The sequence below is a fragment of the Balaenoptera ricei genome, chromosome 18 (genome assembly GCF_028023285.1).
Source record: "Balaenoptera ricei isolate mBalRic1 chromosome 18, mBalRic1.hap2, whole genome shotgun sequence".
NCBI lineage: Eukaryota > Metazoa > Chordata > Mammalia > Artiodactyla > Balaenopteridae > Balaenoptera > Balaenoptera ricei.
Genome location: NC_082656.1, coordinates 23616478 through 23634288, shown reverse-complemented (window position 1 = coordinate 23634288; position 17811 = coordinate 23616478). Strand labels below are relative to the sequence as shown.

At 39.8% G+C, this 17811-nt stretch overlaps 1 protein-coding gene across 11 annotated transcripts in view; it reads right to left on the bottom strand.

Annotated features, from left to right (window-relative positions):
* The window catches only part of ENOX1 (ecto-NOX disulfide-thiol exchanger 1), a 612333-nt gene that overhangs the window by 266322 nt on the left and 328200 nt on the right, over positions 1-17811 (bottom strand). For 8 of the 11 annotated variants that reach the window (XM_059902651.1, XM_059902650.1, XM_059902643.1 and 5 more), the window contains one exon: positions 8791-8937. The exons of 1 other annotated variant lie outside the window; for it this stretch is intronic. In XM_059902651.1, the coding sequence (XP_059758634.1) occupies positions 8791-8878 (88 nt within the window). In that variant the 5' untranslated portion in view covers positions 8879-8937. Of the gene's footprint in view, positions 1-1508; positions 1704-8745; positions 8767-8790; positions 8938-17811 lie in introns of those variants that run through there. 2 more of the 11 variants (XM_059902654.1, XM_059902649.1) reach the window with 2 other exon arrangements.

Sequence of the window (17811 nt, the reverse complement as noted above, 5' to 3'; positions counted from 1 at the left end):
AGGCACCAGAATCTCTGAGTCTATCCAGTGAGTAAGGACCACGACAGGATGGGTGTGGGAACTCTGCAGGACAGTCTATGACCTAACGTACATTTTCTCCTGCTGGGATCCTCGGCACCTTCAGGTTTGACCTGGGATGCAAGAGATTCTACTGGACAGCTACTTATAAGCAAAAAACGGGAATCTGGGTTTGGCCAAGCATCTTCGATGTCTGAAACACATCTGAGTGTGAAACAGCCAAGCTACAGGCCCTCTAACGGAGCCCAGCAGAGCTGCCAAAACAGCTGGGTAGCAATGAGCTAAGAATGCCATGCTTTCAGTGAATGGCATAAGGCTAGTAGTTTAGAGCATTTCTTTATTTATTTTTATGGTTTAAGCTCTCTATGAATGTATGGAACACTACACTTAGGTCAATCAAGGGTACTTGAATTTCAAAATATATTAAAATGTGTTAGTGTTCATTTCACATAAAATATAAAGCATCCATCTTTAAAGTGCTCACAGCAATCAGTGCTTTTAATCGAGCAGAAAAGCATACACAGATATAGAAATGTTTAGTCCTAGCTGGGGTCCCTGATAGTCATCTTCAGACATACGTTTACACAACAGATGTTTCAATTACGACAATAATATTTATTGAAAGGTGAACCATAAATGTATAGGCACTTGAAACATTATTTGAACAAACGTAATTTAAAATGCTGGTGAACTGCATTTTAGCCCTGCTTTGATTTTATCAGCATTTGTCAATTAATCAACGTGAACCTTGTAAAACATGTTCTCTTACGAGTGGAAACAAGCAAGTGCTTGCAGGCTTTGAAGGAAAGGTCATTTAATAATTTGCTAATTGTGCAAAGATAGATTTAAAAAAATTTTTTTTAAAAAGGGAAGCTCTCATTACCACTCTGCATAAACAGAACTTTATTTAAGCTTAAACTTGCTAACTGAAATATGGTCAATGGTTGAGCTGTGGGGTTTTTTTTTTTTTTTTTGGTATTAAATAGTGGAGAAACATTAAGACGGAAAGAAATTAATCTAGCTGCACATTTTCAAAATTTATTTTAAGAAGCTTTCCGTTGTCACCTCTGACATTTCAGAGCTGCCAACCTTGAGGCTATGGTTATAAACAAATCAACTATAACTTCTTGGCAGACAAGTGAAGAGAAAAAAGACAAAGCAACAGAAATGGGAAATGGAGCAGCGCAAAAGAGCCATGCAGGGGCAATGTTCTGGTTTCTTCTCTTTTCTGCTTTCTTCTTTGCTTCACTTCATCCTTCATTCTGCTAGATGGATGTCAGCTCCCTACTCCCTACTTCTGACTGCCTCGTTCATTTTAAGTGAGAAAGAAGCTGAGTCCAACTCTCCCTTGGGGGAAGCCAGGCCTCAGCACACCCGTCACCTCTCCTGGCCACCAAGGAAGTGCCTTAACTTCCGGGCACAGCACTACCACCACCCAGCCCTCTGCAGTCATCTGAAGGACTTGAGGAAGTTTAAAATGGGTAACGTACCTCGGAGAGCAATTTCTACCCTGGGGTCTGCAGGGCTGAACCGAGAAATCCGCACCATCTTAGAAGTAGAAGTGGAACTTGAGAGAGCGTGCCTCAAGGCGTTTGTAGGAGTCAGAATTTTGCACGGAGTTTACAGAGACAATGTTCCTTGAAGAGAGATGGGTCTTGGCAGGCGGTCTGGGCAAACCGCTTTGCTGCAGGACTCCTTTTATAAGAGTTACGAGGGCCTGGGTTGCTCTCTGCCTGCTCAAACTGGCTTATCAATCCATTCCATTCCATTCTGTTACTCGTTCTAAATAAGTCATTATTTCAGGCACATTTCCCTAAGCAGATGCAAACACTCTTTTCCTGTGTGAGACTCCCTTGGGCAAATTAGGTTTCTTGGAAAAGGGTCAAGGAGCAATCAAACAAAATACCTACTGAGAAAGAAGCAGGTGGTTTCAGGGGACGCTGTCATTCGTGCAGGCCACACCACAAGTCAAATTTTAGACACTGCTCGGGCAGTAATGTTTAATCTGATAGGGCCAGGTATGGAAAGCAAAATCCTGATATCTGTAGCCAAAGTTTCTTTTTCTCGTCATGACAAATAAGTTTTTTCCCCTCCCAGCGTTATCAAAGTATAATTGAGAAATACAATTGTATAACATGCATTTAACATGATGATTTGATATACATATGATGAAATAAAAATTCATATTTGAAGGCAAAATCAGAAAAATTTAAACAGAAATTTTCTTCTCTGCCCGTTTGGGCCTCCTGCCACCCCTCTGGTGTGCACTGTACACCTGCTTTATGCATTAACCAGACTTCCCCAATGGCAGAAAGGCCGGCTCAACCATAAAGATCAATTTCTCTTCTTCTGGCACCAGCCATGTAACTCCTTGGAAGATAACATTCCTGTCTCAATCCCGTAAGGGGTCAGGATGACCCGCCTCTCGCCTTGTATGTACAGACATCTCTGCTGAACTTTATGTATTGATACAAAGCCAATATATCATTCCCCTTAAAGACAGCGATTGGTGCAGACCACATGGGTCAAAAGACTGAGGAGATACTGGGTCCCCCCAGTGGAAGTCCTTAGCTTAAATACTTATGACCTTATTAATGTAACTAGCTATATTACTTGTATTCTTGTATTACTTGTATTGTATTACTTGTATTCTGCCTGTTTTCCAAGATTATTGTTTCTTGCATTACCAAATGTGTCACTGAGCCTCTGGTAAGAAATAATGATGACGAGGTGACTTGAAATAATTGACCAAATACAGAGTTCTGTAAGATCCATGATGCTAATAGTGCAACCCTAGATTTGGAAAGAAACAACAAGAGGGAACCGTCTCCTGGACCGTAACAGAGTCTCAGTTTCCTTACCTATAAAATGGGGTTTTTGGCTACTGTTAACAGGGCCTAGTCCAGTAATAGCACCCTGAGTGGTCCATCAACGAAACACTTGCCTTACCTGGGAATGAGCATTCCTAGCGTAGTGCGACAAATTGGTCATGGTATGCCTCCAAAACCTTGGTAGAAATTAAGACTGAAAAGGAGGGGACTGTAAAATAAGGAATGTTGTTCACCATCCAGTTCTACAAGACTCAAGTCATTAACCACTGCAGTCGCTGACCTACAACACACCCTGAAAGGAATTCAGGGCAAAGATCAGGATGCAGTACTTTGTGCTCTAGGAAAACTGGCAGAACTGACCCTTAGATAGCTGATATTTTCAGGAGAAAATTTTATGAACTCAGTTTCTTGCATCTTCCCATACTTAGGAAAGCACTAAAACCATTAACTATATCTGCTCCTTACAAAGAGCAGTAACCTTCTACCAAGATGTGTGCTTGATTGCATGTACCCCCTTCTCCAAAATCACATATACGCTGACCTTCCCCCTTTACCTCTTCGGAACAGTTCTCAGAGCTCTCTGAGACACTGTCTCTCGGGTTATAATCCTCAGGTTGGTTTGAATAAAATTTACAATTTTTTCTTAGATTGTTGATTGATTTTTCATCAATACACATATATTGTGAAATGATTACCACAATAAAGTTAATAACATATCCATACCTCACATAGTTACCTCTGTGTGTGTGGGTTTATTTCTTTATGGAAGCAAAACTGATGGTCATAAAATAATGGAAGATTTCCTTGTCTAATATTTCTAATTAAAAGTAGCTAATCAAATCCTAATTCCTTAATAAAACTGTAGTACCAATTTTTGTAAGGGAAAAGTTACTATGAAATTATTATCTGCTGTTCTCGTTATCTTATCTAACACATGTGGAATATTTCTGAAATAGATATTCCTTACTGCATTTTTTTTCTTTGAGTCATAGGGAGAAAAGTCCCTTTCGTGTTCCTTTAATATTTGCTTTTATTAACTTCAGCTTCAGTTAGCTCACTTCCGTATATCAAGATTCTTTTCAAAACAGAAGAGACAAGAGGTAAATGCAAATGTGGGAAGGGAAGCTGCTTGGTGACATGACAGCCGCTCCCTGGTAGGAGTTATTTCTACCTAAAACGTATACACCATATTAAGAAGCCACAGGGAAGAAATAAATGCATGTGGATGGTAGGTTTTCATTCGTTTCCTTGACGTCTCAGAACACTGTAAATAAGTTTGTGTGTTTCAGTTCAAGCGGTTCCACGATCTTGGAGGTCTTAATCATTTGTTCTGTTTTTTTTACTCTTTACTATTTTTTTTAAATTTTATTTTTTTATACAGCAGGTTCTTATTAGTTATCTATTTTATACACGTTAATGTATATAGGTCTTAATCATTTGTATTAACAGTTTCTGGAGTGTACAAAGCTTGTGCTTAAGGACCATGATTGGCATTCAGTGTAGTCAGACTGCATTAAGCAGAGGTACAACCTTGTTCATGGCTATCTTTGATCATCTTTATTTAACAGTAAGTTCAGGCCGATGAGGTGGCTTAGCATCCTCCTGTGTTTCAGCCTGTCAGTCATGCCCCACCAGAACACCTGGCTCTGCTGGGCACCCTCACGCTTCTCCAAATGAAACCAAAGTTGGCAAGGTAAATGGGAAGGACTGGCAAGTGGCATTCAACCTGAGAAAAAAGTTTAAAAGTGGCATATAACCCGGCAGCCCTGTTTTAAAATGTATCCAGGTCTGTGGTTTTATTCAGGTATGGTATGGCGAACAGGTTAGGAGATGCTTGCCATAGAAAAGATAGTTGGTTACATATAGTTTCCAAGAGGAAGAGGCATGAAGTGCCACATCAGGCCATGCAGAGTCACATGGAGAGGTACCAGGGTTGCTCAGGAGGAGAGGAAATAAGGAAAAAAACGTGGGCAAAAGCCTTTCCTGTGGTTTCTGCAGGGCAAGAAGGTTTAGGATTGGATAGCTTAAATAATTTCAGTGCGTTCTGCGGCACAGGGATGATTCCTAATTGTCCAGTACCTGGCCCTGGTGTGATTTAGGGCAGGGGGATAGTGTTCTGGACTGCAGGGGCCTGATAAAAAGGGGCAGGTGTGGGCATGGCCTCAGGATTGGTTCACTTGGCAATCTAAGGTGTGCTCCCAGGCAAGCTGTTTGCTGTCTGTAGGAATTAGCTAACCCTGGGAAGGGCAGTGCCTCCTTGGCATCTGCAAGACTCTAAGATGTCAAAATACATCTTATAAAATACAGAAGATAAAATAAGATTAATACAAGCCTGTCTGAAACACTTGTGAGAAGCATAAAAACAGAGCTTCTCAAACTTTAATGTGCATAGGAATTACCTGGGTATTTTGTTAAACTACAGGTTCTGATTCATTAGGTCAGGTGGGCGTTGAGATTTTGCTTTTTTTTTTTTTTTTTTTTGGCCACACCCCACAGCATGGGTAACTTCCCCCACCAGGGATCAAACCCACAGCCTCTGCAGTGGAAGCATGGAGTCTTAACCACTGGACCACCAGGGAAGTCCTGAGATTTTGCATTTCCAATAAAGTCCTTGGTGATGTTGGGGCCATGCTTTGAGTAGTTAGGGATAAGAATATCCCTTGGTCACCTTCTGCAGGGAAAAGGGAAGAACCTGACACTTGCCGAACCCTGCTTTGAACCAGATACTGCTAGGCCCTGAATACACAGACTTCATCTTGTTTTGCTTGGACAACATCCTCTGCTCTTAGGAAAAATTATCCCAGTGTTACAGGGAAGGGAACTGAGACTCAGGGTAGTTAAGTAACCTGCCCAGGTCACTTAGCTGAAAGTCAGAAGATACAAATGTATCTGGCCGAAAACCCGAATTTTTTCCCACCACAACATACGTACAGATGGTTCCACTCCAGTGGAAACTAAAATGTCTCTGTTGGTAAAGGCTTCGTAAAATATAAAGTGTGGACTTGAATCGTGGACCATTTACAACTTGAATTCTGAACAGAAGAGAAATTCTGAATGATGTTCATTATTTCAGGACCAGAAATAAATGGTGCTGACTAAATAACTTATATTTTATTATAGCTATTCGAGAAACACTTCACATGGGATTCCCTATTACACTAGTGTCTTTATTTTAAAAAGTGTCGCAGGTCCGTGGTAAGATATAAACAACAAAAGTCTGCCTTCCTCCCATGTGCTTCCATTTCTATTGCACAGAGAGAACTACTGTTAGGTTTGTGTAGCCTTCTAGAAATTCTGGGCAAATAGTAACCTTCTATGCAAATAATAAACTTTTTCATACAAATTCATTCACCCAGCCATTCATTTTTCCAGGGGGAAAAGGAGTAAGTAAAACATGCAACATCCCTCATGCACCTCACATTCCAGTAGGGGAGCCAGATCATAAACAAAAGAGTGAAATAAACATTATGTCAAATAAGGATAAATGATAATGAAGAAAAAGCCGGTGGAGTTGGGGAGGGGGCGGGGAACGTTTGCAATTATAAATGCAGTGGTCAAGGAAGGCCTCATGGAAAAGGTGGTATTTGAGTAGAGACATGAAGGAGGTCATGCTATTCCACATTGACTTTTTCCTTTAGCAATATATGTTAAAGCCCTTGCCGTATCACAACTTAAAGATCTACCTCGTTCTTGTTAATGGTTCCACAGTACTCCACTGTGTGCGTATACCATAATACTGATGGGCATTCTGTTACTTAAGCAAAGGGAATGTTTTAGATTAAGCTTGTTATCGAACTTATTAGCTGATCGTTTGAGTGGTCATAAGGAGATTTGGGGAGCATGGTATAAAGCCTGATGAAGTAGAAAGAGCACTTAGACGTGAAGCTGTGGCTGGGAGCCCTAGTGTGCCACTCGACCAGGTGACCATGTTATAACTGAGTATTCACTGAATGCCTGCTTCATATTAGTGGTTTTCCTTCTGCCACATCTTAGGCAGGGCTACATCCACCAGGTGCAGGGGGGTGTCTAGGAGCTTCTCTACCCTGAGGGCAAGGCCACAACCTACTTGCAACATTTTCCTCAATGCCAGGCTACCGTGTAACCCCTGCGGAGTCAAATACAAACCCTCCAGGTGACAAGTTTTCCACATTCCCCACACAGGAAGCACAAGCACAAATTTTAGGGAGCAGTTAACCATCTGGGCTCTGAGTACAATCTTCCTCTTTTAGGAGAAAGCACGTAAGCTTCCTTAAAACAGTAAGGAACAAAAACTCCTTACCTTCTAGTAATATTTATTTACATGGATACAGATGTTTATTAGCATTGGGCCATATGACTGAACATATTTCACATTTAATGAAAGATTCATTTATGCATTTCATTATTATCTGAGGCAGTACCTGGATGATGTCAGCACTCTGCCGGGCTCTGTAGGAGGAATAAATATCTGTGCAGTATGGTTTCTGCCCTTGTCACCTGCTAGCTCTTAACAAAGACTGGACAAGGGAAAAAATGACCGTGATTGAAAGCAGTGTGTGATCAGTTTGTGGTGCCAAGGACAATGTAACAGGAATTAAAGGAAAGGGGAGGATGCTATGATCCAGAGAGGGATCCTGGCTGAGATATAAACAGGTAGGGATGCAGGTGGAACCAGGGGACTTTGGGAAGGGATATGTGTGTGTGTCTGTGTGTGTGTGTGTGTGTGCGCGTGTGTGCGCGTGCACGCGCGTGCGTGTATGTGTGTGTGTTTTGGGAACGTGTATGAATGGAAGGTGAATATAACTGCACAGCAAGCAAAGGCCCAGGTGAGGGAAAATACAGGTATTATAAAGGGAACACAAAGTGGCCCACTAGAGCTTAAACACAGAATATGGGGGGTGGTCACAGATGACAGGAGATGTTGGTTGGAGTGAGACTGGCAGAGGGTTCTGAGGCTCCCACCTTGCAATCAGACATGAGATAAATAAATGAGTCTTGAAAGATGTCAAGAAAAGCACCATTAACCTCTTCCTCTTTTTCTGTTTTTGCTTTTATGGGGAGGAGGGGTACTGCGCACTTTGGTTTTATAACCTCTGTTTCCAATTCCAGTAATTTAAAAAACCAACTTAATACTTATCAAAGTAATATACGCCTGTAGCTTAAAAAAGCAAGTACTCCGTAAGAGGCCTATAATCAAAATCAGCCATCCCCAACTGTCTCCACCACCCCCTCCTGGCTCCTCAGAAACCCCTTTTTTGTTTGTGGTTTGCTTTTACTATGAAATGCAGAGCGAGTAGCCTCCTCTACGGGTAAGACTTTTGCCCCAAGCAGTTGCTCTCAAGTTTGGTTAATCTACGGGCTGGCCCAGGGCAGGAAGACTAACCGATAAGTCTAACCCAACTCTCCCCCGTCAAGGAGGTTGAATCCTGTCATGGGAAAGAAAGGACACCACTTTTAACTTTCAATTCTGATATTTGATTCCATATATTTAAGTGATATATGTACACTGATATTTCCTAAATGATCATTTTTAGAGATTATCTAACATCTTACTACTCTGCAAAATGAGGAAAACTTGACACTGTTACACCATCACCACCTCCCAACAAGCGTTCCTCCCCCATCTTTCCAGTTGATTAAACTGCAATTTGGGGTTAAATCGATATTCTATGTTTACATTGTTGTAAGCACGTAATATTGTTTACTACTGAGCCACGCAGTATAAGAACACACTTCCTAGCTTGTTCAATATTTTTTTCCTGGTGCTACCTTTTTCTTCCTTCCTTTTTGTGTGTATCTATTACTAATCACTCTTGACCTTTTCAAAGGAACTATAAAAGCCCTACTAAAATCATTTTTGGCGTGAGCAACTCAACCAATGTATCTCTCAGATCTGTTTTTCCCTCCACAAGCCTACCATTGAGTCCGTCCGGTCTAGTGGTTTCCCAGGCCAGCTGCCCACCTGTTGTCCTGGGGCTTCTTTTTAACACCATCTTGCGAAATCCCTGTGCCTCTCGCCTGTGTTGGGTCCCCCGCTTCCTGGATCCCATGGTTTCCTCTTTCTTGGTTTACATCCTCATTTTTGTGGAGCTCATTCTCTAGTAGCTTCCTAAGAAAAGGTACATGGGAGGTAAGTTTGTTGAGACCTTCCTTGCGTGTCTGAAAAAGTCTTAATTCTACTCTCACGTGTGCTTGCTAATTAAGCTTGTCATTTAATTCTAAGTAAAAATTCGTTCCCCTCAGAATTTTGCAGGCTGAGTTTCACGGTCTTCTAGCATCCAGTGTTGCGGTTGAGAAGTCTGAGGCCACTGGTTCTGCTTTTTTATCTGTGACCTGTTTTATTTCTCTGGAAGGTTTAGGAATCTTCTTTTTAGTCCCTGGTTTTCTGAAATCTCATAGTAAAGAAACCTTAATGAGGATATTTTCTTATCCATTGTTCTGGGCACTTTCTCTTCCCTTTAAAGTTGGAAATTCCTGTTGCTCTGGTTTGCAATTTTTCTTGAATTATTCTTTGATACTTGTCTCCCCACCATTTTATCTATTTTCTCCTTTTGGAACCTCTGTAGTGAAATGCTGAACCTTGTGGACTGATCCAATACCTTTTTTACCTTCTTTTTCCCACCCCACTATCCATCTTTGCCTGTTAATCTGCTTTCTAGAAAGTTTGCTTGACTTTACCTTTTACACCTCTGAATTTTTTTTTTTTAACTCTGAGTTTAATTTCCAAGATCTCTTTCTTATTTTCTGAGTGTTTCTTTTTTATAGAATTTACCTTTTATTTCATGGATATAATATTGTCTCCCATCTTTCTGAAGATATTATAGATTTTTAAAAGCTCTTCTTTCACTTCTTGATTATCTATATTTTTCCAAGCCCCCCAACCTGTTTCTCTCTGTTTTGATCTACATATTTTACTCTATATTTTCTTTTGGGAGCCACACTCAAATATCTGGTGATCCTCTCACTATTCATTTATATTTAAGACTTTCACATATATATGTAACACTTATATATAAAGAAAATATAGAATTTACTTACATTTAGGTACAGTGAGTCCCTACACAACTGATTAGAAACCCTGGCAGGTGTGCCTATCACCTGGTAGGCGTCCCATGAGGTAACTGGGTAGGAATCTAGCCATTCTGATAGGGACTCCAAATGCCAGTCAGGTCATTTCTTTGAGTCATTCAGTTTCTCTAGATAAGAATCTTTTAAACTCCTGTCTAAAGAGCCTGTCCCAAAAGAATTTGGAAAAGAATAGATACATGTATATGTATAACCAAATCACTTTGCTGTACGCCTGAAACTAACACAACATTGTTAATCAGCTATGCTCCAATATAAAATAAAAACCAAATAACAAAATAAAGAGCCTAGCCCTGGCTACAGGTGCTTTGGGAGCTACATTGTAGAACAGTCCAGGAGGGTCTCACCTGTTTACTCTACAGAGTTTCACTTAATTCCCCTGGTTTCACCTCTCTATCCTGGGCCTCGTTTCCCTGAGTCCAGAGCACCTCTGATTCAATTTAGCCCAAGACTATGCCTCAAGCCTCCAGCAGGGATGGAGACTTGGTAGTGGCAGTGCGAGGGTGGGAGAGGAACAGGGCCGAGCTATTCCCTGCACTCCATTCCACTAAGTACTACTAACTACTAACTACTCTGTAACTACTGTGAACTAGTCCCCCCTTTTCCAGGCTCACCCTCACACCCTTCTTAAGTCTCCCCAGGGTCCTGCAGAATGAACCTGCGGGCTTCTCTCAGTACCCCTCAGCCACTCCCCCTCCATCACTGGGCCATCTTCCCAAAGTTTGCTGACATCTCTTGTTTAGTACCACCTCCCCCTCTGTTCTCTCTCGCTCTCAATCTGTGTATAGCTTTTTTAAAATTCTTTGCTGAAATTTTAGGGAGATTTTTGGAATAAGAAGATATAAATGCATGTGTTCAATCTGACAGAACGACAAGTTACCAGTCTTATAAATTTTACTTTGTACTTAAGTACTTATTATGTACTTCACTCTAGAAAGTTTATCCAGAGAACTTTAGGTGTTGCCCTAAATCAACTACTAACTATGTAACAACTGTAATACTTTCAGGTAGGATATTACTGAAATCATTTTAATTCTCTGTGACTTTCTAGCGAGTACCAGGCAAAGTGAGTTAAACTCCTCCATAAATTTATCTTTATAGAATCTCATTATTATCTTGGCTCTAGAAATTCGGACCAATAGTCAATTTGAGGCAGATGCCACATCAATTTTTAAATATGAAGGAAGGAAGGGAGGGAGGGAGGGAGGGAGGGAAGGAAGGAGGGAGGGAGGGAAGGGAGGGAAGGGAGGGAAGGGAAGGAAGGAGGGAGAGATGGAGGGATGGGGGGAGGAAAAAAAGAAAGAAACAGACATCAAGAAAATGATTTAAAAATAGAATAGTGAGAGGATTGGCCAAAATAAATAACCATTTTAAGAAAAGCTATGTAAGTTTATTAAATAAGAAAAGAGACTGCAGAAAATCATCTGCCTTTAAGATAACTAAACAATGATCACTCACTTGGAAGGCAGTTGAATAATTTCTGCCCTGAACATTAGCTGTGAAACTCCAGTTATTCATTCAACAACTTGCACCCAAAATTCATATAAAAAAAATCACCATTATCCAGCAAGAAACTATCCACATAAGAAATTCTCACAATTACATACACAAATCACCTTCCAATTATGCACTCACCTTTTTATTGCATATATATATATGCATTCCTCACCTCATCCCCCAAACAAATTTAAGTCAGCTTGCTGGTTATCCTTTTAATATATTAGTTGAATGTATTTTTATTTTTCTGAGTATATTTCTTACAAATTTGTCTACCTAAAATTATGTAATCCTCTTTATTCTGTGCCACACTCAATTATGGGCCAATAAGCTTTTAAAAAGTTAACCATGTTGTCAACAGGAATGCTTCTAATGTAGCTGTAATCACATCTTCGAGCTTGATAAGATAAAAAACTTCGTAGTCAGATTGACCTTGTTTTGCATCCCAACTCTTCCACTTATTGAATGTATGACCTTCAGGGAGCTGATAACCTCCCCACAAGGAAAATGGACATACTATTATCTATTTTGCAGGTTGTTATATGGATGAAACTGTAAAATGCATATAAAGAACCTGACATATTGTAGGTGTCCAATAAATAAAAGCTATTAAAATCAGAACATGAGAAGACATTGATGCCTTAACTCTAAAAATACACTTTCTAAGTAAAGAGTTTTCACTTCCATTTTTAGGCATCAGATCACTGGTATGCTGGTCAACTAGAAGCAACTTGTCAGCCACTGAAAAGCAATGGGGAAGTTCTTACGGGCAATTAGGGAAAGCAATGTGAAAGTAGGGGTGTGGGGAGGAGGCCTGGAAAAAAAGTTAAACAAAGTATTTGACTTTGGATCAGTTCCTTAACCTTTTTGTAGTTTATTTAACTATAAAATTAGGAGGTTGGATGACGTCCCTCCAGATGTTCACAATAAAGAGTTCTGTGGCTGGATAATTTTGGAATATGACCCTTCATCCCATGCTTGCCCCCTCCCCCATTTAAGGCAGCAGTTTGATTTTGTTTTACCTGGCATATTACAAACTTCTCCGTGTACAAATCCTCCCCATTTTTTCCCCCAAAATATTAGCATATTTTGGAAAAGACGGATGAGCTGATCCGCAGTTTCTCATTCTATAATATGCTGCTCTGAGTTTTACTGCTTCACGTAAATGTTTGGTTAAGGAAAAAAGGGTAAACGTGACGTGTGTGAAGTTTTATTTATTGATGCTTTCTCCTATAGCAGCATATAACTTTTAGAGTGGGAGAAAAATCTATCGCCATTCCAGTGAAACCAGATATTTCTAAGTACAGTTTAACATTTCATCTATATGGTACCGTCAATGTCTTGAGCAGCTGATCACCAAAGCATCCACTGAACTGCTGCCAATGAAGACAGACATATTACTGGGACACATCTGGCAATTTTGGCAATCAGTGAATGAAATGAATCAACCATGTAGTGATCGGACTGGCTGCTTGGTGATCAACGTGACTGGAATGGAAAATAACTGTGGGATAAATTAATCCTTAGACTGCAGGACTGTACCGTGATACCAGAATAAAACTCAAATGGGTGTTCATGATGAATACATTTTCATGCTACAGTTACAAATCCAACAGTTAAATTATTTCTAATAGTAAAATACGTTCACTTTTTCTATCAATCTACCAACATTTACTTTTATCTGAAAGGAAAAGACTGTGCAAAGTGTTTGCTGGGAATGAAAAGATATAGTAGGAAAGAGGCCAAAGAACCTACCAGAAAAAGATCTAGGAGCCAGATGCTCTGTCAGTAACTTTCCACGCAGCCTTCAGTAAGTCTTTGTTTTCTTACTTTTAAAAATAACTAGCCTCAAGTAGCTTATAATTTAGTTGATTATATTTACAAATTTGGGATTTCCATTTAATGCCTTCTTACATTACAAAATCATTTTTAATTTATCTACATAGCGGAGATGAAAGTGAATGAATATTCTGATGTTCTTTAATTAACTACATGCAATGAAGCCCCCGTTTCACTTTAATTGTAGGAATTCTATGAGAACCTGTTGCAATGTGTTTCCTTCCTCTCTTGACATGTCTCCTGCCCCTCAAGGCTGCTAAGGTTTGAAAGTGTTCTAATTATTTCTATATTTTCATAAAATACTCTCTTCCCACCCCCAAAATACTTTTCCTTCTTCTCAAGAGGAAGTTTTTCAGAAAGCAATTCTGTAGAATCCAAAGGATGAGTGTTAGTAGTAGGGTGACCAACTGAGGGGTTTCCCACTGTGTAGGACTTTCTGTGCTAAAACTAGCACAGTCCCTGACAAATGGAGATTGTGGGTCACCTTGGTTGGTAGCTTGAGAGAAGGATTGGAAGTGGCAATGGATGCCTGCATCAGAAAGTTGCCATTTTAATCCTCCTATTAGAAGCACTCTTCTTTCATTGTTAACCAGCTGTAGAAAGCCATCCAACAGCAGATGGATGAATGCATTCAATGACCTTTAACTTTCTCTTACACCAGTGGTTCTCAATTCTGGCTTCTTACTAAAATCATCTGGTTAGCTTTCTTTCTTTTTTTTTTTTTTTTTTAAATGATACTATTCCCTGATTTAACTGATCTGGAGGTAAGTCCCAGTCATCAGCATATATGTCTAAAATTCCCGTGCTTATTCTACTGTTACTCAGGGCTAAGAAACACTGCTTTGCATCCATTCTGAGATTCAAACTATAGGTCTAGCAAGAGCTATTTAAAGCAAGGAGAAATCTACTTTGTTATCTCTGACTTTTAAAATACTGCCTGCAAGTTTCCACTTCATATTTAAAACAAATGAGAACCCACAAACTAAATGTATTCACCTAGGGTTCATGGTATGTTTCTCCCTTGTCATGATTATCAATCACCACCATCTACTGACATAATTTTTTGCACAAGAAACTGTGTTAGGCAGGTACTGTGGGACCACAGAGATTTCAAACTCAGGGTCTCTGCCTTCAGGCAGCTCACTGTAAAACACAGGAAGGTGACTAAATGATCAAGCAAAGGACCTCACGAGGAGCTCAAAGAGGAAACGACTATGGCCTGAGACGGTTGGGAAATCTGCACAGAGCAGGCAGGATTTAAAGAAGGCCTTTGAGGACTAGATAGGATTCTAATTAGAAGGCCAGAAAGGGCCTTCCAAGCAGAGAGTGGGTAAGAAGCAATCGGACTACCAAATTTAAACATATACACAAATAAGAAAGTTCACATTCTGAGTAATACAAACTATATGAGGCCAATTGCTGAGCAAGGGGACATAATTAGCCCTATCACTTTTTTCGGTGAGAACCACTCCTGACACTGAAAAGAAGAACTAACTTGGCAGATGAAACAGTTGGTTCAGCCGGAGCATAGAGACAAGCTTGGTGCACAACGCAGAGAACAAGCCACAGAACAGCAGCGACAGTACAAGTCCCTTCCCTCTCTCATGCTGGGCCCCCCAAAGAGACCTAATTACCCAGGCATCAAGGCAAAAGCTGCTTAGTTCATTGCCAAACGCTTGAGGTTCCTACTCTATCCGATCAGATGATTATTTAATGTTGAAGGAATACATTTAGGACAAAAATCACGCAAAAGTTATGTGCTGTCTTTTATGTCATGTTATGTGATTATCAGTATTGGTTTTCAATTACTTTTATAATGCGGTGGCCTTCTCTCTGGATTTCAGAATTAAAGCAACACTGTGCCATTTGTCCTTGACCCCTAAAATAGTTAACTTTCGTATTTATTCCAATATCTGGCCTTCATGCAAGATAGGAACTCAGTGGGTGTGGGTATGAACGATCTGGGTATGCATCATCTCAGGAAGGCAGTTGGCAAAAAGAACACTGAGAAGTAGGCACCACTGGTATTTCACACATTATTAACTTATATTACAATTCAAATAAGCTTACAGCTGGCAAAAAAAAAAAAAAAAATCTCTTCTGTAAAGTGATCTCAAACATTAACAGGCTTCATCAGAGATAAATTAAATTAGGCAGCCATGCATACTACAGCATATTAATTCTGAGTAGTTATTAAATACACTTTCTGTTATCAGTGGTGTGAACAACATTATATGCAAACAAATTCTTCGAGAGGATAGGAAATAAAGTTTATGTCTGGGATACTGTGTGCCTGATATCTTCCCATGCCTTCTTATAATGTTAAATAATCTTTTCTAATAATGGTACTGGGTTAAGTCTCCATAAATGAGTCAACTTCACTCCCAGGCAATAAGGCAAAAGAACTGCAGACAAAACTGCCAGTGTGGTTTTAGTTTTTTCCAAAGGGAGCTTTTCTACCTTTCTACTGCAATTTTTAAAAGAAGGCATTAGTGAGTCAAGCTGGAGCAAAGTTGTCCAAAACATAAGGTAGTGAATATTCATTATGTCAATTTTATGATGCATCTCATTCTGTGTTTTGGGTAACCTGTGTTGCCTGAGGATATTCAAAGAAGGAAATTATTAAGGTTGAGTGCTATTTTGTAAATAACATCCTACCATTCTCTCTTTGTTTCCTTAAATGGTAGTAATCTAACCCATCCAAGCTAGCATGCAGATTCCATAAACTAGCAGGTGGTGCTTCTGTGAAAGAAAAGAAAAAGAGACATCTAAGGGATGAAATATATCGAGAAAGGTAATATACACACATACACACATGTTACCTTCCTGGATGTACTTTTGCCATATTATCTTATTCTTTTATTAATCAATCAGGCCCTTCAATTTCTGTATCCAGAAGCAACTCAAGTTACTAGGTATGACCCTCCCACACACACCCAACCAAGTCTGAGAAAAACGTTTGACACTCTTTGTGCTTTGCACATTTAAAACTCAATGTAAGGTGACAAGAACATTAAGCTGCCCAGTGAGCAAAATGTGAGACTAATCACTATCTGTTCTTAGCCATGTGTATAATAATTGGCAAATTAAAGTGCCTGAGAATAGCTGGGCCACCTGCATGAGAAAGCATCACCCTGGAATGACTAATGAAGACAAATGTATGCGGCCAGCTTTACTGACGACAACTTCCGACACCCACAGCCTGAAAAGGCACATTACAGTACCTGTTTCATTTACTGTAAAGTAAGCACCATGTCAATTTTTTGTAATTTAAAGGCATAAAACCTAACAACCCTCAATATTTTGTATATACATACTGATTGAATTGACTGTTATTTACTTTTGAAGTAAGTTAGAAAGAGAAAGACAAATATTGTATACTAATACATATATGTGGAATCTGAAAAAATTGGTATAGACGATCTTATTTACAAAGCAGAAATAGAGACAAAGACGTAGAGAACAAACGTATGGATATCAAGGGGGAAGGGGGTGGGATGAATTGGGAGATTGGGATTGACATATATACACTATTGATACTCTGTATAAAATAGGTAACTAATAAGAACCTACCGTATAGCACAGGGAACTCTACTCAGTGCTCTGTGGTGACTTAAATGGGGAGGAAAACCAAAAAAGAGGGGATATATGTATACGTATAGCTGATTCACTTTGCTGTATGGTAGAAACTAACACAAAATTGTAAAGCAACTATACTCCAATTAAAAATTTAAAAGAAAATACTTATTTACTCTTGAAAACTCAATGTTTTTCTTTTTAAGCTGGCAAACTGGGATCAACTTGCTTATTAAAATGTTCAATTGAAACTTTATAACAACTAAATTCAAATAAATACAAATGCTTCAAAAATAATTTTGTTTTAATAAACTTGCTACTATTATTCATCCATCCGTCCATCCATTCGACATTTACTGAATACCTACTATGTGCTAGGCACTTCTTGATATTTGGCAGAGAGAGATGAATAACATATCCTTAAGGAGTTTGTCAACTATTGGAGGAAAGTTGCACGCACACAGCCAATTTCTACATGTTATTGTAGAAATCTTTTCAGAGCACCTCCCTTTCTCTTAGAGACTTCAGAGAGAAGACTCTTGAGCTGCATTCTAGGACCATATAAAGAGGGCACAAAATGAAGAGTTTTGGTGGCTGAACAAGCTTAAGAAAAGTCTTCCAAGCTGAGAGAGAAGCATGTGCAAAATCAACAAGAAGGTCATGGTCTGAGTGAGGAAAAGAAATCGCCTTCAGAGTAAATGAATGAAATAAACACAAGAGGCAAGAAAGTCAACAGATGATGGTGAACACTAGGCAAGGGTGAGAATGTGCAGGGCCCCAGAAGACATGTCTAGGACTTGGGATTTTATTCTATGGGGCAGTAGTTTGCAATACACATGCCAGGGAACCCTCGGGTCCCGGGAAGGGAGGGAGACAGACTGGGAAGGCGTGAAAAGAGTGAAGGAGAGGCCGACCAGTCAGGACTCTGGGCCCCGAAACTCTGCTTCAACCACAGTACCTTTGCCAATGTGTGTCTTCTGCTGGG